Source organism: Bombina bombina, chromosome 12 (genome assembly GCF_027579735.1).
Source record: "Bombina bombina isolate aBomBom1 chromosome 12, aBomBom1.pri, whole genome shotgun sequence".
Taxonomy (NCBI): Eukaryota; Metazoa; Chordata; class Amphibia; order Anura; family Bombinatoridae; genus Bombina; species Bombina bombina.
This window is the reverse complement of record NC_069510.1, coordinates 117,810,192-117,837,539: the sequence shown is the minus strand read 5'-3', so window position 1 is coordinate 117,837,539 and position 27,348 is coordinate 117,810,192. Positions and strand designations below refer to the sequence as shown.

Sequence of the window (27,348 nt, the reverse complement as noted above, 5' to 3'; positions counted from 1 at the left end):
GACATGTTTAACACACTAGCAAATAAACTAGCAACTTGGAAATACTTTTCAAGTAATTTACTATAATATGAAAACGTACTGTGCCTATAAGAAGCACAGAAAAAGTTATGACAGTTGAAAATTAATAAACTGAAAAGTTATAGCATCAAATCTTTGTAAAAAACACAATTTTAGCAAAGGATTGCTCCCATTAGCAAAGGATAACTAACCCTGATAGCAGAAAAAAATACAGAAATAAACGTTTTTTTATCACAGTCAACTACAATCTCACAGCTCTGCTGTGAGTGATTACCTCCCTCAAAACAAGTTTTGAAGACCCCTGAGTTCTGTAGAGATGAACCGGATCATGCAGGGAAGACAATAAACTTCTGACTGAATTTTTTGATGCGTAGCAAAAGCGCCAAAAAAGGCCCCTCCCCCTCACACATAACAGTGAGAGAGATCAGTAAACTGTCATAAATTAAATAAAACGACTGCCAAGTGGAAAAAAATAGTGCCCAAAACATTTTTTCACCCAGTACCTCAGAAAATTAAACGATTTTACATGCCAGCAAAAAACGTTTAACATTAATAAATTGAGTGTTATTAAAAAGCCTGTTGCTAGTCCCTGCAAATTAGGCTAAAGTTTTATGCATACAGTATAATTCCAGTGAAGTGCCATTCCCCAGAATACTGAAGTGTAAAATATACATACATGACAGCCTGATACCAGTTGCTGCTACTGCATTTAAGGCTGAGTTTACATTATATCGGTATGGCAGAATTTTCTCATCAATTCCATTGTCAGAAAATAATAAGCTGCTACATACCTCTTTGCAGATTAATCTGCCCGCTGTCCCCTGATCTGAAGTTTACCTCTCCTCAGATGGCCGAGAAACAGCAATATGATCTTAACTACTCCGGCTAAAATCATAGAAAAACTCAGGTAGATTCTTCTTCAAATTCTACCAGAGAAGGAATAACACACTCCGGTGCTATTATAAAATAACAAACTTTTGATTGAAGGTATGAAACTAAGTATAATCACCACAGTCCTCTCACACATCCTATCTATTCGTTGGGTGCAAGAGAATGACTGGTAATGGCAGTTAGGGGAGGAGCTATATAGCAGCTCTGCTGGGTGAATCCTCTTGCACTTCCTGTTGGGGAGGAGTTAATATCCCATAAGTAATGGATGATCCGTGGACTGGATACACTTAACAAGAGAAACACCAGTTACCCCCATGTCCTGCTCCTACACTTAGCTAAAGTCCCAGCTGGGAATCACCAGTCACCCACATGTCCTGTTCCTACACTTAGATAAAGTTCCAGCTGGGAATCACGAGTCATCCACATGTCCTGCTCCTACACTTAGCTAAAGTTCCAGCTGGGAATCACCAGTCACCCACATGTCCTGCTCCTACACTTAGCTAAAGTCCCATCTGGGAATTATCAGTCACCCACATGTCCTGCTCCTACACTTAGCTAAAGTTCCAGCTGGGAAACACCAGTCACCCACATGTCCTGCTCCTACACTTAGATAAAGTTCCAGCTGGGAATCACCATTCACCCACATGTCCTGCTCCTACACGTAGCTAAAGTTCCAGCTGGAAATCACCAGTCACCCACATGTCCTGCTCCTACACGTAGCTAAAGTCCCATCTGGGAATCATCAGTCACCCACATGTCCTGCTCCTACACTTAGCTAAAGTCCCAGCTAGGAATCACCAGTCACCCACATGTCCTGCTCCTACACTTAGCTAAAGTTCAAGCTGGGAAACACCAGTCAACAACATGTCCTGCTCCTATACTTAGATAAAGTTCCAGCTGGGAATCACCAGTCACCCACATGTCCTGCTCCTACACGTAGCTAAAGTCCCATCTGGGAATCACCAGTCACCCACATGTCCTGCTCCTACACGTAGCTAATGTCCCAGCTGGGAATCACCAGTCACCCACATGTCCTGCTCGTACACGTAGCTAAAGTCCCAGCTGGGAATCACCAGTCACCCACATGTCCTGCTCCTACACTTAGCTAAAGTTCCAGCTGGAAATCACAAGTCACCCACATGTCCTGCTCCTACACTTAGCTAAAGTCCCATCTGGAAATCACCAGTCACCCACATGTGCTGCTCCTACACATAGCTAAAGTCCCAGCTAGGAATCACCAGTAACCAACATGTCCTGCTCCTACACTTAGCTAAAGTTCCAGCTGGGAAACACCAGTCACCCACATGTCCTGCTCCTACACTTAGCTAAAATCACATCTGGAAATCACCAGTCACCCACATGTCCTGCTCCTACGCTTAGCTAAAGTCCCATCTGGGAATCACCAGCCACCCACATGTCCTGCTCCTACACTTAGCTAAAGTCCCAGCTGGGAATCACCATTCACCCACATGTCCTGCTCCTACACTTAGCTAAAGTTCCAGCTGGAAATCACCAGTCACCAACATGTCCTGCTCCTACACTTAGCTAAAGTCCCAGCTGGGAATCACCAGTCACCCACATGTCCTGCTCCTACACATAGCTAAAGTTCCGGCTGGAAATCACCAGTTACCCACATGTCCTGCTCCTACACTTAGCTAAAGTCCCAGCTGGGAATCACCATTCACCCACATGTCCTGCTTCTACACTTAGCTAAAGTTCCAGCTGGAAATCTCCAGTCACCCACATGTCCTGCTCCTACACTTAGCTAAAGTCCCATCTGGAAATCACCAGTCACCCACATGTCCTGCTCCTACACATAGCTAAAGTCCCATCTGGAAATCATCAGTCACCCACATGTCCTGCTCCTTCAGGTAGCTAAAGTCCCGGCTGGGAATCACCAGTCACCCACATGTTCTGCTCCTACACGTAGCTAAAGTCCCAGCTGGGAATCACCAGTCACTCACATGTCCTGCTCCTACACTTAGCTAAAGTTCCAGCTGGAAATCACCAGTCACCCACATGTCCTGCTCCTACACGTAGATAAATTCCCAGCTCGGAATCACCAGTCACCCACATGTCCTGCTCCTACACTTAGCTAAAGTCCCAGCTGGGAATCACCAGTCACCCACATGTCCTGCTCCTACACTTAGCTAAAGTCCCAGCTGGGAATCACCAGTCACCCACATGTCCTGCTCCTACACTTAGCTAAAGTCCCAGCTGGGAATCACCATTCACCCACATGTCCTGCTTCTACACTTAGCTAAAGTTCCAGCTGGAAATCTCCAGTCACCCACATGTCCTGCTCCTACACTTAGCTAAAGTCCCATCTGGAAATCACCAGTCACCCACATGTCCTGCTCCTACACATAGCTAAAGTCCCATCTGGAAATCACCAGTCACCCACATGTTCTGCTCCTACAGGTAGCTAAAGTCCCGGCTGGGAATCACCAGTCACCCACATGTTCTGCTCCTACACGTAGCTAAAGTCCCAGCTAGGAATCACCAGTCACTCACATGTCCTGCTCCTACACTTAGCTAAAGTTCCAGCTGCAAATCACCAGTCACCCACATGTCCTGCTCCTACACTTAGCTAAAGTCCCATCTGGAAATCACCAGTCACCCACATGTCCTGCTCCTACACGTAGCTAAATTCCCAGCTCGGAATCACCAGTCACCCACATGTCCTGCTCCTACACTTAGCTAAAGTCCCAGCTGGGAATCACCAGTCACCCACATGTCCTGCTCCTACACTTAGCTAAAGTCCCAGCTGGGAATCACCAGTCACCCACATGTCCTGCTCCTACACTTAGATAAAGTCCCAGCTGGGAATCACCAGTCACCCACATGTCCTGCTCCTACACTTAGCTAAAGTCCCATCTGGAAATCACCAGTCACCCACATGTCCTGCTCCTACACGTAGCTAAATTCCCAGCTCGGAATCACCAGTCACCCACATGTCCTGCTCCTACACTTAGCTAAAGTCCCAGCTGGGAATCACCAGTCACCCACATGTCCTGCTCCTACACTTAGCTAAAGTCCCAGCTGGGAATCACCAGTCACCCACATGTCCTGCTCCTACACTTAGATAAAGTCCCAGCTGGGAATCACCAGTCACCCACATGTCCTGCTCCTACACTTAGCTAAAGTCCCAGCTCAGAATCACCAGTCACCCACATGTCCTGCTCCTACACTTAGCTAAAGTCCCATCTGGAAATCACCAGTCACCCACATGTCCTGCTCCTACACGTAGCTAAAGTCCCAGCTGGGAATCACCAGTCACCCACATGTCCTGCTCCTACACTTAGCTAATGTCCCAGCTGGGAATCACCAGTCACCCACATGTCCTGCTCCTACACTTAGCTAAAGTCCCAGCTGGGAATCACCAGTCACCCACATGTCCTGCTCCTACACTTAGCTAAAGTCCCAGCTCAGAATCACCAGTCACCCACATGTCCTGCTCCTACACTTAGCTAAAGTCCCAGCTGGGAATCACCAGTCACCCACATGTCCTGCTCCTACACTTAGCTAAAGTCCCAGCTCAGAATCACCAGTCACCCACATGTCCTGCTCCTACACTTAGCTAAAGTTCCAGCTGGAAATCACCAGTCACCCACATGTCCTGCTCCTACACTTAGCTAAAGTCCCATCTGGAAATCACCAGTCACCCACATGTCCTGCTCCTACACGTAGCTAAATTCCCAGCTCGGAATCACCAGTCACCCACATGTCCTGCTCCTACACTTAGCTAAAGTCCCAGCTGGGAATCACCAGTCACCCACATGTCCTGCTCCTACACTTAGCTAAAGTTCCAGCTGGGAATCACCAGTCACTCACATGTCCTGCTCCTACACGTAGCTAAAGTCCCAGCTGGGAATCACCAGTCACCCACATGTCCTGCTCCTACACTTAGATAAAGTCCCAGCTGGGAATCACCAGTCACCCACATGTCCTGCTCCTACACTTAGCTAAATTCCCAGCTCAGAATCACCAGTCACCCACATGTCCTGCTCCTACACTTAGCTAAAGTCCCAGCTGGGAATCACCAGTCACCCACATGTCCTGCTCCTACACTTAGCTAAAGTCCCAGCTGGGAATCACCAGTCACCCACATGTCCTGCTCCTACACTTAGCTAAAGTCCCAGCTGGGAATCACCAGTCACCCACATGTCCTGCTCCTACACTTAGCTAAAGTTCCAGCTAGGAATCACCAGTCACCCACATGTCCTGCTCCTACACTTAGCTAAAGTCCCAGCTGGGAATCACCAGTCACCCACATGTCCTGCTCCTACACTTAACTAAAGTCCCATCTGGGAATCACCAGTCACCCACATGTCCTGCTCCTACACTTAGATAAAGGTCCAGCTGGGAATCACCAGTCACCCACATGTCCTGCTCCTACACTTAGCTAAAGTCCCAGCTGGGAATCACCAGTCACCCACATGTCCTGCCCCTACACTTAGCTAAAGTCCCAGCTGGGAATCACCAGTCACCCACATGTCCTGCCCCTACACTTAGCTAAAGTTCCAGCTGGGAATCACCAGTCACCCACATGTCCTGCTCCTACACGTAGCTAAAGTCCCAGCTGGGAATCACCAGTCAACCACGTCCTGATCCAGAACTGTAATATAACTCCTTAGCATGGGTTAGTTAGCTGCAGTATAAATAAAATAGCATGCTATAATTTATTTTGCTTTAACTATGTATTTAACTTCTACAAGGTAGCTACTCTAATCTACCAGCTGGGAATCACCAGCCACCCACATGTCCTGCTCCAGAGCTGTAATATAAATGGGTTAAACACAGTTAGTCAGCGGTACTAGTACATAAAATAGCATGCTATAATTTCCTTTGCTTTAACTATGTATTTAACTTCTACAAAGGAGCTGCACTAATCTACCAGCTGGGAATCACCAGCCACCCACATGTCCTGCTCCAGAGCTGTAATATAAATGGGTTAAACATAGTTAGTAAGGGACATAGTGCATAAAATAGCTATATTAGATTAGAACATTTTGTTTTTGTGTTGAATCTATGTTACAGTACTTAGCATTGCTTTTGAGCAGCGAGGGGTTAAATGCAGCATCCTTTCCTGTGAAGGGTGTGGAATGACTTCAGGGAGCTAGCCCTAGTGCTGTATAAGGATTATGCTTGTGCCGGTGCTGTCCGTGGTGCTGAAGCCAGGATATAGGCAGCACTCTTTATTAGAGGGATTTACTAGAATCAGTAATTCATTAATTATGTTAAATACATAAACATTAAATGCACTGTATGTTGTAAGTCTATTTATGATAGTAACATTTGTTTTCAAACTGACCCATTAACATCTAGAAGGATTTTTGTATATAAATTGAGTGTATTTGTTTGGTTAATTAAAATATCATCAACCCCAAAGAACGTTAAAAGATCAAATCAGACAAAGCAAAGGGTACTTAGCTTGAAATAGGCTACATCTCAGAGGAATGATAGTTCTTACTCACATCCTTTAGGGATACTGATGGCCTGAACGTTATTGCAGAGAAGAAAAACAAGGGCAGTTCCCAGAAGCCAGGGGGGCGATGTCAAAGCCATGATGAGAAATTCAGCTTCTTAATACATCCAGGAAGACAGGAGTAGGACAGAATCCACCTTGTAGAAAAGAGAAAAAGTCAATGAACAAATAACAGCAACCAAGCCCCACACAGGACACTCCCATGAGAAGTCAGATAATCAGCTGCTGGGGGGATGGAATGGGCAAGGCTGTGTCATTACATTAACTGCTGCATTGCCATTGTCACAGTGCAAGAAAAAAGCCATGATTGATGCGGGACCCAGGTATTCTTTATCTTTCTGCAACTACTATTTATAATAAACCATTTGAAGCACAGATTTAAAAACAGTAAATTATGATGAAAAAAATGACATGGTCATTTTTTTTTTCATTTCCTGTAAATACAAAGACAATGTTTATCTGAATAGTTATTATATGTCCATAGTGCCAGCTTGACGCTCTGCTTCATTTACAAATGTAGGGAGACAAATAGTTCTCTAATAATGGAAAAAAAAGATTTCCTACTCCTGAGAGATGTGAGTCTGCCAGACAGTGTAAGTCTCACTGGGAGCCTGTGGGAAAGAGCAGAATACCAGCTAATAACAGGTACTGGCACCAGGTGTGTCCTTATCTGGCTACTGCAAACAATATTACCCCGGGCTGCCACTACACTAATGCTAAATATCAGGGCAATGACACAATCTACTGTGTGACATGTACACAAGCACAAAGTGAGGTACACTACTTACACACGTGCACACAATCTACTGTGTGATATGTACACAAGCACACACCTTATCCTTGTGAGGTACACTACTTACACACATGCACACAATCTACTGTGTGGTATGTACACAAGCACACACATTATCCTTGTGAGGTACACTACTTACACACGTGCACACAATCTACTGTGTGATATGTACACAAGCACACACTTTATCCCTGTAAGGTACACTACTTACACACGTGCACACAATCTACTGTGTGGTATGTACACAAGCACACACATTATCCTTGTGAGGTACACTACTTACACACGTGCACACAATCTACTGTGTGGTATGTACACAAGCACACACCTTATCCTTGTGAGGTACACTACTTACACACATGCACACAATCTACTGTGTGGTATGTACACAAGCACACACATTATCCTTGTGAGGTACACTACTTACACACATGCACACAATCTACTGTGTGGTATGTACACAAGCACACACCTTATCCTTGTGAGGTACACTACTTACACACATGCACACAATCTACTGTGTGGTATGTACACAAGCACACACATTATCCTTGTGAGGTACACTACTTACACACATGCACACAATCTACTGTGTGGTATGTACACAAGCACACACATTATCCTTGTGAGGTACACTACTTACACACATGCACACAATCTACTGTGTGATATGTACACAAGCACTCACTTTATCCTTGTGAGGTACACTACTTACACACGTGCACACAATCTACTGTGTGATATGTACACAAGCACACACATTATCCTTGTGAGGTACACTACTTACACATGTGCACACAATCTACTGTGTGGTATGTTCACAAGCACACACCTTATCCTTGTGAGGTACACTACTTACACACGTGCACACAATCTACTGTGTGATATGTACACAAGCACTTTATCCTTGTGAGGTACACTACTTACACACGTGCACACAATCTACTGTGTGATATGTACACAAGCACACACTTTATCCTTGTGAGGTACACTACTTACACACGTGCACACAATCTACTGTGTGATATGTACACAAGCACACACATTATCCTTGTGAGGTACACTACTTACACACGTGCACACAATCTACTGTGTGATATGTACACAAGCACTCACTTTATCCTTGTGAGGTACACTACTTACACACGTGCACACAATCTACTGTGTGATATGTACACAAGCACACACTTTATCCTTGTGAGGTACACTACTTACACACGTGCACACAATCTACTGTGTGATATGTACACAAGCACACACTTTATTATATGAGGTACACTACTTACACACGTGCACACAATCTACTGTGTGATATGTACACAAGCACACACCTTATCCTTGTGAGGTACACTACTTACACACGTGCACACAATCTACTGTGTGATATGTACACAAGCACACACTTTATCCCTGTAAGGTACACTACTTACACATGAGCACACAATCTACTGTGTGATATGTACACAAGCACACACTTTATCCTTGTGAGGTACACTACTTACACACGTGCACACAATCTACTGTGTGATATGTACACAAGCACACACTTTATCCTTGTGAGGTACACTACTTACACGCGTGCACACAATCTAATGTGTGATTTGTACACAAGCACACACATTATCCCTGTAAGGTACACTACTTACACACGAGCACACAATCTTCTGTGTGATATTTACACAAGCACACACTTTATCCTTGTGAGGTACACTACTTACACACGTGGACACAATCTACTGTGTGATTTGTACACAAGCACACACATTATCCCTGTAAGGTACACTACTTACACACATGCACACAATCTACTGTTTGATATGTTCACAAGCACACACATTATCCTTGTGAGGTACACTACATACTCATGTGAATACAAGCACACTGCTTAGAAAAACACACAATTTTCTCTATAGCATACATATAACAGACCGTTGACACATACTTTTCAAACACAAACACACAATCTACATCTACACATAAAAGCATAACTTGTTGTTAGGTATACTATTTACTCAAAAACAAGTACCCTCAATCTAGTCTGTGATGTTCACAAATGACACAAGAATTGTCCTCAAATACAATATTTGCACAGACGCAGATAGAGCACATTATTTCATCTCTAATGAAGTGCCAAGGTGGAGGCACTAAACGTGTAGCATGTTCTTACCAGTGGTAAGCTGTGATTGGTTGTATAGGTAGTGGTATCTGCAGCAGGAATAGTAAGTACTGCAGTGAGTAAGATCAGTAGAGTGCTTGGTTGTATAAGTAGCAGTATCTGCAGCAGGAATAGTAAGTACTGCAGTGAGTAAGGCCAGTAGAGTGCTTGGTTGTATAAGTAGCGGTATCTGCAGCAGGAATAGTAAGTACTGCAGTGAGTAAGATCAGTAGAGTGCTTGGTTGTATAGGTAGCAGTGTCTGCAGCAGTAATAGTAAGTATTGCAGTGAGTAAAGCCAGTAGAGTGCTTGGTTGTATAGGTAGTGGTATCTGCAGCAGGGATAGTAAGTACTGCAGTGAGTAAGGCCAGTAGAGTGTTTGGTTGTATAGGTAGTGGTATCTGCAGCAGGAATAGTAAGTACTGCAGTGAGTTAGGCCAGTAGAGTGTTTGGTTGTATAGGTAGCAGTGTCTGCAGCAGGAATTGTAAGTACTTCAGTGAGTAAGGCCAGTAGAGTGATTGGTTGTATAGGTATTGGTATCTACAGCAGGAATAGTAAGTACTGCAGTGAGTAAGATCAGTAGAGTGTTTGGTTGTATAGGTATCAGTGTCTGCAGCATGAATAGTAAGTACTGCAGTGAGTATGATCAGTAGAGTGCTTGGTTGTATAGGTAGCAGTATCTAAAGCAGGAATAGTAAGTACTACAGTGAGTAAGATCAGTAGAGTGTTTGGTTGTATAGGTAGCAGTGTCTACAGCAGGGATAGTAAGTACTGCAGTGAGTAAGATCAGTAGAGTGTTTGGTTGTATAAGTAGCAGTGTCTGCAGCAGGAATAGTAAGTACTGCAGTGATTATGATCAGTAGAGTGTTTGGTTGTATAGGTAGCAGTGTCTGCAGCAGGAATAGTAAGTATTGCAAAGAGTAAGATCAGTAGAGTGCTTGGTTGTATAGGTAGCGGCATCTACAGCAGGAATAGTAAGTACTGCAATGAGTAAGATCATTAGAGTGCTTGGTTGTATAGGTAGTGGTATCTGCAGCAGGGATAGTAAGTACTGCAGTGAGTAAGGCCAGTAGAGTGTTTGGTTGTATAGGTAGTGGTATCTGCTGCAGGAATAGTAAGTACTGCAGTGAGTAAGGCCAGTAGAGTGTTTGGTTGTATAGGTAGCAGTGTCTGCAGCAGGAATAGTAAGTATTGCAATAAGTAAGATCAGTAGAGTGCTTGGTTGTATAGGTAGCGGCATCTACAGCAGGAATAGTAAGTACTGCAATGAGTAAGATCATTAGAGTGCTTGGTTGTATAGGTAGTGGTATCTGCAGCAGGAATAGTAAGTACTGCAGTGACTAAGATCAGTAGAGTGCTTGGCTGTATAGGTAGTGGTATCTGCAGCAGGAATAGTAAGTACTGCAGTGAGTAAGATCAGTAGAGTCAAATCAGAGTTTGAGTTTTTGCAGGTGGTGGAACCACGCTTAGCTGTTTTCTACCACCTGCCCAAAATTCATAAGCAGCTTATAGAACCCCCCGGTAGACCCATAGTTTCGGGAATTGGGTCTCTCACTACCAAACTGTCTCAGTATGTAGATAGCATACTTAAACCAATGGTGCCCTGTCTACAATCTTACATCAGAGACACAACAGATGTAATTACACAACTATCCAAAATTGAATGGGAAGAGGGATATATATGTGGATTACTTTAGACGTTTCTTCTCTTTACACATCCATTCCACATGGTCTAGGACTACAGGCAATAGAACACTATTTCAAGAAGACTAACTATATTGATCTAGAACAAAGAGAATTTATTAAAAAAATGTATTGAATTTATTTTAAAGAAAAATTATTTTTTGTTTGAAAGAAAATTTTATTTACAAATAACAGGTACCGCAATGGGTACCAAATTTGCACCCAATTTTGCAAATTTGTATATGGGTTGGTGGGAGGAGATGTATATCTTTAGAATTAAGATGGATATATGGTGGACCTGCGCCAAACAGCCCCCTATGAGCCTAAGGGTGGTGGCACCTGGTAGCCACCGAGAAAATGTACAGTGAGATAAAGGGAAATTCCTCAGGCGCCTCTAGACGGAGGCTGGGGGTATAGGAATAGTGATGCAGATAATCCAGTGAAAAAGTTACTTGACACTCGAGATAAAAGTTACTTTATATATAAAAAATGTATGGAAGTTACTTCGTAAGTACGATAAAAAGATTTTAAAATATATGTAGAGAGTTTATATAGGTGTTGGTAATCCAAAGTATTGGGATACGGACTTTCTGTATATTGCAAGTAGAAAATAAGTGGAGCGATGTGCATCAACCTAGAAGGAAACAAAAAGCAACATAGCGCAATAACGTCTCTAAATGTAAAGTATAAAAGAAATAAGGCTTACCTATCGGTCAACGCGTTTCGGCCCGTAATAGGCCTTTATCAAGACTCGATAAAGGCTCGATAAAGTCTTGATAAAGGCCTATTATTGCTTTTTGTTTCCTTCTAGGTTGATGCACATCGCTCCACTAATTTATATTATTTTTCTTTTTTCCTCATGGATCCATGAAGGTTTTTTTATGTGATTTTAGAACTATTGTACTGCATTACTAGACTTTAGAAGTTTACTATTGTACTGCAATACCTGATTTTAGAAGTTTACTATTGTACTGCAATACCTGATTTTAGGAGTTTACCATTGTACTGCAATACCTGATTTTGTTTATTTTATTAATTGTGTACATTTATCTAGATTTGTGATCATTTTATCTCAGTGTCCATTAAAATCTTTTTATCGTACTTACGAAGTGACTTCCATACATTTTTTATATATAAAGTAACTTTTATCTCGAGTGTCAAGTAACTTTTTCACTGGATTGTCCGCATCACTATTCCTATACCCCCAGCCTCTGTCTAGAGGCGCCTGAGGAATTTCCCTTTATATCTTTAGAATTAAACCCTTTACATCCCATATAGTCAAATGGTGTCGTTTCATAGACGACGTTTTAATTATTTGGCATGGACCTGAAACAAATATAACAGATTTGGCAACTTACAGTGGGGCAAAAAAGTATTTAGTCAGCCACCAATTGTGCAAATTCTCCCACTTAAGAAGATGAGAGAGGCCTGTAATTTTCATCCCAGGTATACCTCAACTATGAGAGACAAAATGTGGAGACAAATCCAGACAATCACATTGTCTGATTTGGAAATAATTTATTTGCAAATTATGGTGGAGAATAAGTATTTGGTCAATATCAAAAGTTCATCTCAATACTTTGTTATATATGCTTTGGTGGCAATGACAGAGGTCAAACGTTTTCTGTAAGTCTTCACAAGGTTGTCACACACTGTTGCTGGTATATTGGTCCATTCCTGCATGCAGATCTCCTCTAGAGCAGTGATGTTTTGGGGCTGTCGCTCGGCAACATGGACTTTCAACTCCCTCCAAAGGTTTTCTATGGGGTTGAGATCTGGAGACTGGTTAGGCCACTCCAGGACCTTGAAATGCTTCTTACAAAGCCACTCCTTTGTTGCCCGGGCGCTGTGTTTGGGATCATTGTCATACTGAAAGACCCAGCCCCATTCATTCTTTCATGTACATGGATCAGTTGTCCTGTTCCCTTTGCAGAGAAACAGCCCCAAAGCATGATGTTGCCACCCCCATGCTTCACAGTAGGTATGGTGTTCTTTGGTTGCAACTCAGCATTCTCTCTCCTCCAAACACGACGAGTTGTGTTTCTACCAAACAGTTCTACTTTGGTTTCTGACCATATGACATTCTCCCAATCCACTTCTGGATCATCCAAATGCTCTCTGGCATACTTCAGACGGGCCCGGGCATGTACTGGCTAAGCAGGGGGACATGTCTGGCACTGCAGGATCTGAGTCCCTGGCGGCTTAGTGTGTTACTGATGGTAGCCTTTGTTACGTTGGTCCCAGCTCTCTGCAGGTCATTCACTAGGTCCCCCTGTGTGGTTCTGGGATGTTTGCTCACTGTTCTTGTGATCATTTTGACCCCACGGGTTGAGATCTTGCATGGAGCCCCAGATCGAGGGAGATTATCAGTGGTCTTGTATTTCTTCCATTTTCTAATTATTGCTCCCACAGTTGATTTCTTCACACCAAGCTTCTTGCCTATTGCAGATTCAGTCTTCCCAGTCTGGTGCAGGTCTACAATTTTGTTTCTGGTGTCCTTCAACAGCTCTTTGGTCTTCACCATAGTGGAGTTTGGAGTGTGACTGTTTGAGGTTGTGGACAGGTGTCTTTTATACTGATAACAAGTTCAAACAGGTGCCATTAATATAGGTAATGAGTGGAGGACAGAGGAGCCTCTTAAAGAAGAAGATACAGGTCTGTGAGAGCCAGAAATCTTGCTTGTTTGTAGGTGACCAAATACTTATTTTCCACCATAATATGCAAATAAATTCTTTCCAAATCAGACAATGTGATTGTCTGGATTTGTTTCCACATTTTGTCTCTCATAGTTGAGGTATACCTATGATGAAAATGACAGGCCTCTCTCATCTTCTTAAGTGGGAGAACTTGCACAATTGGTGGCTGACTAAATACTTTTTTGCCCCACTGTATGTGAATAAAAATGTATTAAATCTAAAATTCACTAAGTCACATAATGCAGATGCCATTACCTTTTTAGATCTAAGTTTGTCACACAGAGATCATACGATTATAACTAGCCTCTTTAGGAAAGAGATGGACACTAATGCCTATTTGCATGCTAAAAGTGGCCACCATCACAAATGGATTTGCAATATCCCATTTGGGCAGTTCCAGAGAGTCAGGAGGAACTGCACAGACGTGGATACATATGAAAAGGAGTCACTGGTCCTTAAAAATAGATTTTTAAGTAAAGGGTATGATGCTTCATTAGTACACAATGCCTATACTAGGGCTAAAAACCTAGATAGAAGTGATCTAATAAGCAAGAAACAGAAAAAGAAACCTATTAAGGATCAACACCTTTTTATCACCAAGTTTAATAGAGCTTCATGTCAGATAGAAAGAAGCTTTACGAAACACTGGCCTGTTCTTGTACAAGATCCAATTTTAAGAAATGTTCTGAGAGACCACATGTTGTTTTTAAGAAAAATCAAAGTCTAAAGAATATTTTGGCTCCCAGTAGATTGAGGGACAGTGAAAAACATACCAACTGGCTACAGAAAAGATCCAAAGGTTTCTTTAAATGTGGGAGGAAGGGGTGTCTCAGTTGTACCCACTGTTACCCCGACACAACACACTTAATTTCACTAAGGGACTAGAAAAAATATGATATTAAAGAATCAATCAATTGTAAAAGTACTCATGTGTTATATCAACTGTCCTGTTTGTGTGGAAAAATCTATATAGGGAGAACAAAACGTAGTCTGAAAACACGCTTCAGGGAACATTTAGTGAATATTGATAAAGGGATTCTTACAAATGGGGTCTCAGCCCATTTCTTTGAATTCCATAATCAAGATACCAGTAGTTTAAAAGTAAAAGCAATTGAACGAGTTATATTGGATACTAGGGGTGGCAATAAATTAACCACACTCAAACGCAGAGAAACCTTCTGGATTAGAACTTTGGGCTCAATGGAGCCAGAAGGGATGAATAGAGAAATAGATCTTGCTGCTTTTTTGATAGACGATTAATTATCTTTTGATGGATTTTTTAGGTGTGGGTTTTCATCTTAGTCATGTGTATATATATATGTATGCAATATTATGAATTTATCATACTCTAGATATTGGTATTCTGAGTTGTGTGTATATATGCTTATATATTGAATTAATCACTACTTACTTAAATATCTATTATACTTTATTTGTTTTGGGCAGTACTTGGTCTGATAGTAAACATCTTATTTAATTCATTTTAGATATGCGCATGTTCCATTTAAACTAAAATCAAATAGAGTTATGATTAGATTGACTAGCCGTATGAGACTAGTAATTCCAGCTGTACTTATGAATTATTCTAGCTGGCATTTACACATATGAATTAAGTATACACAGGGGTTACATATGGCTAATATTAAATATTACATTTAAAGTATAGGACTGCCATATACTCTATGTTTTTATTTATGACAATGACACTAAATAACACAGGCATATCTATTTTTATTGTTGCACTCAGACCACGTATCAAATTACAACAGTAATAGGCTCTATTGGTCTTATACTAGAGACCATACTGCGCATTATATCGCTCCTTTCCTTACGCAATGAAAAGTATCAGTGGTCAACAGTATCAAATACATCCTGTACCCATCGCATAAATAGATGGTTCATCTGTAGTGTGGGCAGCCTCTGACGAAGTAGGAAGACGTCCTACGAAACGTGTAAGGCCACGCCCATCGTCCTTACGCCACTCCACACACATCAGCTGTATTGGAGCGGGCACTTCACTAAACAGTTGGTGCAGTATTGGTTGGCGTTTTTATGCATTTTATCATCTTTTTATATATTACACAACTGTGATTGATGATTATATGTTAACGGATATCAGTGACTCTTATCTCATATGGAACTAATACATAGGACAATCGTATATAATTGAAGGAGGTCCGGTTTACAGGTTACATCTGATCCTACTGAGACTATAACAGACTGCTTGGTTGTATAGGTAGAGGTATATGAAGCAGGAATAGTAAGTACTGTAGTGAGGAAGGCCAGTAGAGTGCTTGTTTATATAGGTAGAGGTATCTGCAGCAGGAATAGTAAGTATTGCACTGAGTAAGGCCAGTAGAGTGCTTGATTATGTAGGTAGCAGTATCTGCAGCAGGAATAGTAAGTACTGCAGTGAGTAAGGCCAGTAGAGTTCTTGGTTGTATAGGTAGAGGTATCTGCAGCAGGAATAGTAAGCTGCAGTGAGTAAGGCCAGTAGAGTGCTTGAGTGTATAGGTAGTGGTATCTGCAGCAGGAATCATAAGTATTGCAGTGAGTAAAGCCAGTAGAGTGCTGGGTTGTATAGGTAGCGATATCTGCAGCACCATATAGTAAGTATTGCAGTGAGTAAGGTCAGTGGAGTGCTTGGTTTTGTAGGTAGTGGTATCTGCAGCTGGAATAGTAAGTATTGCAGTGACTAAGGCAAGTAGAGTGCTTGGTTGTATAGGTAGTGGTATAAGAAGCAGGAATAGTAAATATTGTAGTAAGGAAGGCTAGTAGAGTGCTTGGATGTATAGGTAGCGGTATCTGCAGCAGGAATAGTAAGTACTGCAGTGAGTAAGGCTAGTAGAGTGCTTGGTTGTATAAGTAGCAGTACCTGCATCAGGAATAGTAAGTATTGCAGTGAGTAAGGCCAGTAGAGTGCTTGGTTGTATAGGAAGCAGTATCTGCAGCAGGAATAGTAAGAACTGCAGTGAGTAAGGCCAGTACAGTGCTTGGTTGTATAAGTAGCAGTATCTGCATCAGGAATAGTAAGTATTGCAGTGAGTAAGGTCAGTAGGGTGCTTGGTTGTATAGGTAGTGGTATCTGCAGCAGGAATAGTAAGTACTGCAGTGAGTAAGGCCAGTAGAGTGCTTGTTGTATTCATAGTGGTATCTGCAGCAGGAATAGTAAGTATTGCAGTCAGTGAGGCCAGTAGAGTGCTTGTTGTATAGGTAGCTGTATCTGCAGCAGGAATAGTAAGTATTGCAGTGAGTAAGGCTAGTAGAGTGATTGTTTGTATCGGTAGTTGTATCTGCAGAAGGAATAGTAAGTATTGCATTGAGTAAGGCCAGTAGAGTTCATGCTTGTATAGGAAGCTGTATCTGCAGCCGGAATAGTAAGTACTGCAGTGAGTAAAGCCAGTAGAGAGCTTTGTTGTATAAGTAGCAGTATCTACATCAGGAATAGTAATTATTGCAGTGAGTAAGGCCAGTAGAGTGCTTGGTTGTATAGGTAGCGGTATCTGCAGCAGGAATAGTAAGTATTGCAGTGAATAAGGCCAGTAAAGTGCTTGGTTGTATGGGTAGTGGTATCTGCAGCAGGAATAGTAAGTACTGCAGTGAGTAAAGCCAGTAGAGTGCTTGGTTGTATAGGTAGTGGTATCTGCAGCAGGAATAGTAAGTACTGCAGTGAGTAAGGCCAGTAGAGTGCTTTTTGTATACGTAGTGGTATCTGCAGCAGGAATAGTAAGTATTGCAGTCAGTGAGGCCAGTAGAGAGCTTGTTGTATAGGTAGCTGTATCTGCAGCAGGAATAGTAAGTATTGCAGTGAGTAAGGCTAGTAGAGTGATTGTTTGTATCGGTAGCTGTATCTGCAGCAGGAATAGTAAGTATTGCAGTGAGTAAGGCCAGTAGAGTGCTTGGTTGTATAGGTAACGGTATCTGCAGCAGGAATATTATGTACTGCAGCTTGTAAGGCCAGTAGAGTGCTTGGTTGAATATGTAGCAGTATCTGCAGCAGGAATCGTAAGCACTGCAGCGAGTAAGACCAGTACTGTTTGTATAGGTAGTGGTATCTACAGCAGGAATAGTAAGTACTGCAGTGAGTAAGGCCAGTAGAGTGCTTGGTTGCATAGGTAGTGGTATCTGCAGCAAGAATAGTAAGTACTACAGCTAGTAAGTCCAGTAGAGTGCTTGGTTGTATAGGTAGTGGTATCTGCAGCATGAATAGTAAGTACTACAGCTAGTAAGTCCAGTAGAGTGCTTGGTTGTATAGGTAGTGGTATCTGCAGCAGGAAAAGTAAGTATTGCAGTCAGTGAGGCCAGTAGAGTGCTTGTTGTATAGCTAGCTGTATCTGCAGCAGGAATCGTAAGTATTGCAAAGAGTAAGGTCAGTAGAGTGCTTGGTTGTATAGGTATTGTTATCTGCAGCAGGAATAGTAAGCATTTCAGTGAGTAAGGTCAGTTAGAGTGCTTGCTTATGTCAGTAGCTGTATGTATGCAGGAATGTATCAGACGGAAGGGCCAGTAGAGTGCTTGGTTGTATAGGTTTCGGTATCTGCAGTGAGTAAGGTCAGTAGAGTGCTTGGTTCTATAGGTAGTGTTATCTGCATCAGGAATATTAAGTATTGCAGTGAGTAAGGCAATTAGAGTGCTTGGTTGTATAGGAAGTGGTATCTGCAGCAGGAATAGTAAGTATTGAGGTGAGTAAGATCAGTTAGAGTGGTTGCTTATGTCAGTAGCTGTATGTAACTATGCAGGAAAGTATCAGACGGAAGGGTTTTGTCATTTGTTACAATATTTTTCAGAACATTTACATTGATGAAAACTGATTTCCACCATTTTCACCAAGTACATCCAGGCTCTTCACTTGTGTTAACCCTATGATAACTTCTAATGCTGCAGAAAAGGAATGCAGTGATCTGTTGACTTGTGTGCATCCTGTGATCACTGCAATCCTTCTGTACAGCATTAGAAGTTATCATGGAATTTACAGAAGTCATCAAATCACTGTCCTCTTTCCCTACAGCATTAGAGGTTATCATAGGATGTACACAAGTCAGGGGATCACCATCTTCCTTCTCTACAGCATTAGAAGTTATCATAGGATGTACACAAGTCACAGGATCACTATCTTCCTTCTCTACAGTATTATAAGTTATCATAGGATGTACACAAGTCAGTGGATCACTACATTCCTTCTCTACAACATTAGAAGATATCATAGGATGTACACAAGTCAGTGGATCACTACATTCCTTCTCTACAACATTAGAAGTTATCATAGGATGTACACAAGTCAGCGGATCACTGCATTCCTTCTCTACAGCATTAGAAGTTATCATAGGATGTACACAAGTCAGCGGATCACTGTCTTCCTTCTCTATAACATTAGAAGTTATCATAGGATGTACACAAGTCAGCGGATCACTGTCTTCCTTCTCTACAACATTAGAAGTTATCATAGGATGTACACAAGTCAGCGGATCACTGCATTCCTTCTCTACAGCATTAGAAGTTATCATAGGATGTACACAAGTCAGCGGATCACTGTCTTCCTTCTCTACAACATTAGAAGTTATCATAGGATGTACACAAGTCAGCGGATCACTGTCTTCCTTCTCTACAACATTAGAAGTTATCATAGGATGTACACAAGTCAACGGATCACTGCATTCCTTCTCTACAGCATTAGAAGTTATCATAGGATATACACAAGTCAAATGATCACTGTCTTCCTTCCCTACAGCATTAGAAGTTATCATAGGATGTACAAAAGTCAGCGGATCACTACATTCCTTCTCTACAGCTTTAGAATTTATTCTAGGATGTATACAAGTCAGCGGATAACTGCATTCCTTCTCTACAGCATTAGAAGTTATCATAGGATGAACACAAGTCAGGGGATCATTGCATTCCTTCTCTACAGCATTAGAAGTTATCATAGGATGTACACAAGTCAGTAGATCACTATCTTCCTTCTCTACAGCACTAGAAATTATCATAGGATGTACACAAGTCAGTGGATCACTGTCTTCCTTCTCTACAGCATTGGAGGTTATCATAGGATGTACATGTCACGGATACCAGGTTGGTTTTACTTGTTTTGTGTTCTATACCTTCTCATGGAAGAGCAGACCTTTGACCTCATGGAAGAGCAGGCCTTTGACCGCCCAACCCCTCTCCGGCTGGCCGGGCTCCTGAAACTACCAGCCGGGCACGCCTCTCCACATACCCACTTATGTTTACACCAGGTCGCTCCAGCGGGCCTTCGGCCCAGAGCTCCGCTCTTTTGGGGATTGGTACCCACTAGGGAGGGCAAGAGGTGGGGTGATTGCCAGAGGGGAGTTCCCTTGGGAACTGGGGGTTCCGGACCCCCCTACAACTTTTATTTCCCCTTGGCCTTACTGGTGTATGTTTAATCACCTGTAGCTCCAGCCCCCAGCCATGGATCACGTCGCTTTTTGGACTGTAAGCACCTGGGAACAGAGATCACCCTGGAATAGCCACCTCTGTACTACTGGGACCCTATAAGACAATTGACACTATGGGGGGCACCAGCCTGTCCACAATAAAGTTGTTCTTTTGTTTCACCCGAATACTGTTTCTGTGTAGTTACTTTGGTGGGCTCTGCTATAATCACTTTGCTCCGCTACATAACGGCATGTTCCAGGTATAGGAAGGACCATTCTGGCGGAGCTACCCAATCAGGGTAGCCGGTGTCCATCACATTTGGTTGGCAGCGGTGGGGTGCTTCCATCTACCTGGAACATTCAAACCACCAACTGAAGCCCTCTTCAGATGGAGCAGCAGTATGCTGGGCTCCGAAAGAATACACTGAAAGACTTGCTGGAAGCTCGGGGGAACATTGGCGGCAACAAGTCCAAGGCAGCAATCATCGCTGAACTGATGGAAGACAACTGGGCTAACGATCCGGCCGTTAGGTTCAATAGCGACCAGAGTAAGAGCGGCCCAGTGAGGTGCCCAAGGCAGAGACAGTAATGTCAGAGGCACAGGGGGAGCTTCAGTGGTCCAACAGTCTATGGGGGGAACTGTGCCGGGTTCCCTGGATCCACCTTCCCAGCTGAAGAAGCTACCCCATGAGGCTTTCTGAGCCTTCAAAGACAATGAGGAGGATATCGACAGCTACCTCCAAGTATTTGAAACACAGTGTGAGTTGCAGGGTGTTGCCACTACAGACTGAGTCACCCTCCTGCTCGTAAAGCTGCCCGGACGAGCCCTAGAAGCTTTCAACACTGTTCCCTCGGGAGACCGGAAGAACTATGACCGGGTAAAGGAGTGCATCTTTGCCTGCTATGGTCTCACGCCGGAGGCTCACCGGCTGAAGTTCCGGGAACTAAAGAGGCAAGAGGGGCAGCCTTTTACGAAGCCATGTAACTACCCTGGCTGAAGCCAGCCAGCTCATTCTGTTGGAGCACTTCTATAACCACTCCCTGGTGGAGTTATGAGAATGGGTTAGAGATAGAGGGCCCAAGACAGCCGACCAAGCGGCCGTCCTGGTTGATCAGTACTTGGATGCCCTGAGCCGTCCAGTGACCCACTCCACTACCACCCCTGCTTGCCCCCCAGCGCCTCTCCGGTACCCCCAGACCCAACCAGCGCCTGCCCATCTCTCCGGGACCAGCTCACCCTGGGAGTCGCTTTGGGTGCGGTCAAATGGGTCATACTAAAAGGCACTGCCCGGCAATGGAGAAGCCAAAGAATCCTCCTCAGGCTCAGTTGGCAAGGGCTCCCGGCTGGAGGCTACAGAGCTGCTGCCCACTGCTTGGACTCAGAGGGCCCTGTGGATTATGCCGAATGGGCAGAGGAAGAAGTCGGGGTTCTACACGAGGTGGACTCCGCCACCGGAGACAACCGCCTGCACCACTACCAGGTCATCTGGATCAATGGCCGGCCGGCCAGCCATGGGATAACGAGACAGTGGGGCAACTGTTACCCTTGTCAAGCCACACATGGTCACCAATTTGTACCAAACAGGGAAGTTCCTTGCAGTTTGTGTGGCTGGGGGTACGGTGCTCCGGATCCCTACTGCACGGGTGCACCTGGATTGGGGTGCTGACTCCCATGCTGTGGAAGTAGGAGTTATGAATGCTCGGAGGTCCAGTACCTTGGACACCGAGTAGGCTGCAGGAAGTAGTGGCCGAAGCCGGCCAAGATTGAGGCAGTTGCGAACTGGCCAACCCCCAAGACCAAGACCCAGGTCTTAGCTTTCCTAGGGACCACAGGGCACTACCGCAAGTTTGTCCCCCAACTACAGTGCCCTGGCCAAACCCCTGACTGACCTAACCCAAAAATAGTTGCCCCGACAGGTCCTGTTGTCCCCCAAGTGTGATGCCGCATTCCAAAGCCTCAAGACAGCCTTGATCTCTCCACCTATCCTGTCCGCTCCTAACCTAACCAACTGTTTTTGTGTCCATACAGATGCCTCCATGTTCGGGTTGGGAGCAGTGCTGAGCCAAGTGGATGAAGAAGGGCACGACCACCCCAAAGCCTACATCAGAAGGAAGCTATTACTGAGAGAGGTAGGCTACACCGCAGTGGAGAAGGAATGCCTGGCCCTGGTGTGGGCCCTGAAAAAGCTACAACCATACCTGTACGGATGGGCCTTCACCATTCTCATGGACCACAACCCATTGGTTTGGCTCAACCAAGTTGCTGGGGACAATGGACGCCTGTTGCGGTGGAGTTTAGCCTTGCAGCCCTTCATTTTCACTATCCAATATTGGCCGGGAAATAGCAATGGGAATGCTGACGGACTTTCTCAACAAACTGAATTGGGATAGCTCCCCGGACAGCCCCATGTCGACCCATGTGTGGATCTAGCCAAGTCTGCTAGACTTTTCAGGGGAGAGCACTGTCACAGATACTAGACTGCCAAGGTTAAACCCCCACCCCCTACTACCTAGCCCCTGCGATTTCTCACTAGATTTAGACTTTTCAGAACATTTTCGATCTCCCAGACACTTGTTTTGTGTTCTATACCTTCTCATGAGAGAGCGAACATCTGACTGCCAAACCCCTCTCCGGCTGGCTAGGCTCCTGTCTATTTTTAGACTGTAGCACCTGGGGACCGACTGCTATTTGGGATCCCCCGGAATAGCCACCTCTGTACCACTGGGACCCTATAAGACAATGAATACTATGGGGGCACCAGCCTGTCTGGAGGGCGGGGATAGCGGGAGATCTGGGGGTCTGATAAGATTTCTTATCAAGATGAGTTGGTGTATAAAAGTAGTGTGTTTCCACAATAAAGTTGTATTTTTGTTTCACATGAATACTGGTTTTGTCTGGTTCTTTGGGTGGGCTCCGCTATAATCACTTTGCTCCCCTACATAGTGGCATGTTCCAGGTATAGGAAGGACCCTTCTGGCATAGCTACCCAGTCGGGGTAGCCGGAGTCCATTACAGTACACAAGTCAGCAGATCACTGCATTCCTTCTCTATGGTATTAGAACTTATTATAGGATGTACAACAAGTCAGTGGATCACTGCATTCCTTCGCTACAGTATTAGAAGTTATCATAGCATGTACACAAGTCAGGGGATCACTGTATTCATTCTTTACTGAATAATAAGTTATCATAGGATGTACAGAAGTCAGCAGATAACTGCATTCCTTCTCTACAGCATTAGAAGTTATCATAGGATGTACACAAGTGAAAAGATCACTGCATCCCTTCTCTACGGTATTTGAAGTTATCATAGAATGTACACAAGTCAGCGGATCACTGCATTCCTTCTCTACAGCATCAGAAGTTATCATAGAATGTACACAAGTCAGCGGATCACTGCATTCCTTCTCTACAGCATTAGAAGTTATCATAGGATGTACACAAGTCAGCGGATCACTGCATTCCTTCTCTACAGAATTAGAAGTTATCATAGGATGTACACAAGTCAGCGGATCACTGCATTCCTTCTCTATGGTATTAGAAGTTATTATAGGATGTGCACAAGTCAGTGGATCACTGCATTCCTTCTCTACAGCATTAGAAGTTATCATAGGATGTACACAAGTCAGCGGAGCACTGCATTCCTTCTCTACAGAATTAGAAGTTATCATAGGATGTACAGAAGTCAGTGGATCACTGCATTCCTTCTCTATGGTATTAGAAGTTATTATAGGATGTGCACAAGTCAGTGGATCACTGCATTCCTTCTCTACAGCATTAGATGTTATCATAGGATGTACACAAGTAAGGGGATCACTGCATTCCTTCTCTATGGTATTAGAAGTTTTTATAGGATGTGCACAAGTCAGTGGAACACTGCATTCCTTAAGAAGTTATCATAGGATGTACACAAGTTATTTGATCACTGCATTCCTTCTCTACAGTATTAGAAATTATACTAGGATGTACACAAGTCAGGGGATCACTGCATTCCTTCTCTACAGCATTAGAAATTATCATAGGATGTACACAAGTCAGTGGATCACTGTCTTCGTTCTCTACAGCATTAGAAGTTATCATAGGATGTACACAAGTCAGTGGATCACTGTCTTCCTTCTCTACAGCATTAGAAGTTATCATAGGATGTACACAAGTCAGGAGATCACTGCATTCCTTCTCTACAGCATTAGAAGTTATCATAGGATGTACAAAAGTTATCGGATCACTGCATTCCTTCTCTACAGCATTAGAACTTATCATAGGATGTACACAAGTCAGGGGATCACTGCATTCCTTCTCTACAGCATTAGAACTTATCATAGGATGTACACAAGTCAGCGGATCACTGTGTTCCTTCTCTACAGCATTAGAAGTTATCATATGATGTACAAAAGTTATTGGATCACTGCATTCCTTCTCTATGGTATTAGAAATTATCATAGGATGTACAAAAGTTAGTTGATAGTTGCATTTCTTCTCTACTGCATGGGTTAATTCAAGCTCAAGCAGCCATAAAAAAAGGCAAGCTAGAACCCTAAGCCCAGTGTGTCAGCGTACAGGGCAATTAAGAGGTTGTTTCATGGCTAAATGCTTCCTGTATGTACTGAACAGACAGCTGCAGGAGGTGGGCACTGAGAGAGGATAAAATCTGTCAATGCACTTAGCTTCAGCATTCAATAACTGAATAAAAGGACAGGCGGAGATTCAGGCCAGACCCTGGAGTCAAGAGGACATCTGCTGGACTAAATAATTTAGCAAGGGGTGGTTAAGGCATTAGGGAATATCTCTCATCTCTGCCAGCAGATCACAAATGCTCCCAGTGACGGTAAATCACTATCAAACAGATTTAATTATTTTTATGAGCACGATCAAATGACACTAGCTTAAGTCACAAGCGCAGGCCATTATTTTTGTTGATGAACCACTCTCCCTATTACATCTTAAAAAAGTGAAAATGTAACCCTATTTCATAAGCAACGAGTGGCCTAGATGTACTATAGGAATGTGAGAGGTTTTACAACATGTGGCGCTACAGATCTCAGGTCTCAGCTTGTGCTCAAGCACTAATCCGAAGGTGCGCTAAACTGGTTTGGAAAAAAATAAGAAATAGTTGTATTCTTCACATATGATAAAATTATCATTTATTTTTGAGATAGTTAGAGAGAGTGTGTGTGTGTGTGAAAGAATGTGTGTGTGAGTGTTTGTTAGTGTGTATGTGAGAGTTAGTGTGTGTGAGATAGAGAGTGTGTGAGAGTGTGAATATCTGTTTGCAACTTTGTGTTTATGTGCTATTATACAAAGTGTGCTGCGTACAGTGCAAGAGTGGTCGGGTTTGGCCTGAACTAAAGGTGGCAACCCTACCTATGAGCCATTTCCAGTCCAACAACTCGTCACATAACAGATCTGTCAGGGAACCAGGAATCAGACAGAGACGTGAAATGCTAAATTAATCATAAAATAACAAAAAATAATAAAGAGTCCAAAAGCAAAATGACAAGCCAGGAGTCAAAGCAAGTGCGGGTAGGTAGATGAGCTGGGTCAGGAAACCAAAGCGATTAGTCAGACGAGCCGGGGTCAGGAAAACGAAGATCAGCGACATCAGGAACAAGTCAGGGATAAGGAGCCAGAAGGGACGTCAAACAAGCCAGGTAATTCACAGAGTCAGGAACACAGGAACTCACAGAGAAGTCAGACAATGCAAGGGCAAGGACAAAGGAAAACAGAACTGAGGCAGTTAAATAGGGAATGATGACATCATCATTCTGGGACTGCAACCTGTCTCTCTCTGATGATGTTCTCCAGTTTGGCAATAAGAGGGAGCCTGTAGTAGTGAGCAGTGTTACACCCTCTGCTACAAGCAAGGGGAGACGACAGGTGAGTCTAATATGGCAGCCAAGATAAAAATCAGCAAATAACTATAAAAGTCAGGGAGAAACCCTGACAATATCCGTTTAAATCACTTTTAATACATTTATTTAAAACATATTTTACTTTTAATATGTATATATGTATTTTAATATACACTGTGTGGCCACTTTATTAGGCACAGCTACCCAGTAGCCTGTTGAGCCTCCTTTAGCCTTCACAATAGCCTGAATTCATCTAGACATGGATTCAACAAGATGCTGAAAACATTGTGGAAGTATTGTGTACCATGCAGACATGAGTGTGTCACGCAACTTCTGGAGATTTGATGGAGGTGTAGGCCTGCAGCGAATATCCTTTTCCAGCTCATCCCATGTTCAATAGAATTGAGATCCGGGGACTGAGCGGGCCACTACAGCAAAGAAAAATCATTGTCATGTTCCAGCAACCATCCCATAGTGATGTGGGCTTTGTGCACTGGCACATTATCCTGCTGGAAGTAACCATCTGCCTGAGGATAAACTGTCATCATGAATGGATGCACTTGGTCAGCAACGATTTTTAGTATGCTGTGGCATTCAGACGTGAATCTAGGGGTATCAATGTACTCTATGTGTGCAAGGAAAAAATTCCCCATACTATAACACCGCCACACCACCTTGCACAGTTTTCATCAGACATGAAGGGTCCATGGATGCTGTTTTCGCCAAATTCCGAGTCTGCCATCAACATCATGCAATAGGAACTTTGACTCTTCAGACCAAGCAACCTCTTCACAGCCTTCGATGGTCCAGTGCTGGTGGTGTAGTGCCTACAGAAGGCGTGCTCTCTTGTCTTCTTTTAAACTTTCATTAAGTGACAATGACAGAAGCCAGCTGATTGTCCAACCATACAATGTTGTTTGCAGCCTCACCTAACCTCCTAAGAGGAGCCATGAGGTAAGTGTACTTCCTTTTGCAGGAATTCGCACACGTATGTCGAGATGTTGTGATGGTAGAACCATCTCTATAATAAAACTACATACAATTTTATATTTGTGAATATAACAAAATCAGATACCAAAAATGCAGAAAGTATTTGTGTTGAGAGAAGACAGGAGACTGTAAATGTATCTAATAGATTTCATTAGTGATGAAAGAGTTACCCCTTTATTACTGATCACACAGTATTAGCTAGGCTTCTGAAAGCCAGAAAGAGAGAGGACAGTGATGAAAGAGTTACCCCTTTACTACTAATCACACAGTATTAGCTAGACTTCTCATGGTCAAAAAGAGAGAAGATAGAGATGATAGAGTTACCCCTTTATTACTGATCACACAATATTAGATAGGCTTCTCATGGCCAGAAAGAGAGAGGATAGTGATGAT

At 43.3% G+C, this 27,348-nt stretch overlaps 1 protein-coding gene across 1 annotated transcript in view; it reads right to left on the bottom strand.

Moving 5' to 3' along the window:
* L1CAM (L1 cell adhesion molecule) overlaps window positions 1-27,348 on the bottom strand; it is a 403,835-nt gene that overhangs the window by 220,519 nt on the left and 155,968 nt on the right. Inside the window, exon 2 of the mRNA XM_053695800.1 lies at window positions 6,387-6,534. Within this exon, the coding sequence (XP_053551775.1) occupies window positions 6,387-6,477 (91 nt within the window). The 5' untranslated portion in view covers window positions 6,478-6,534. The remainder of the gene's footprint in view (window positions 1-6,386; window positions 6,535-27,348) is intronic.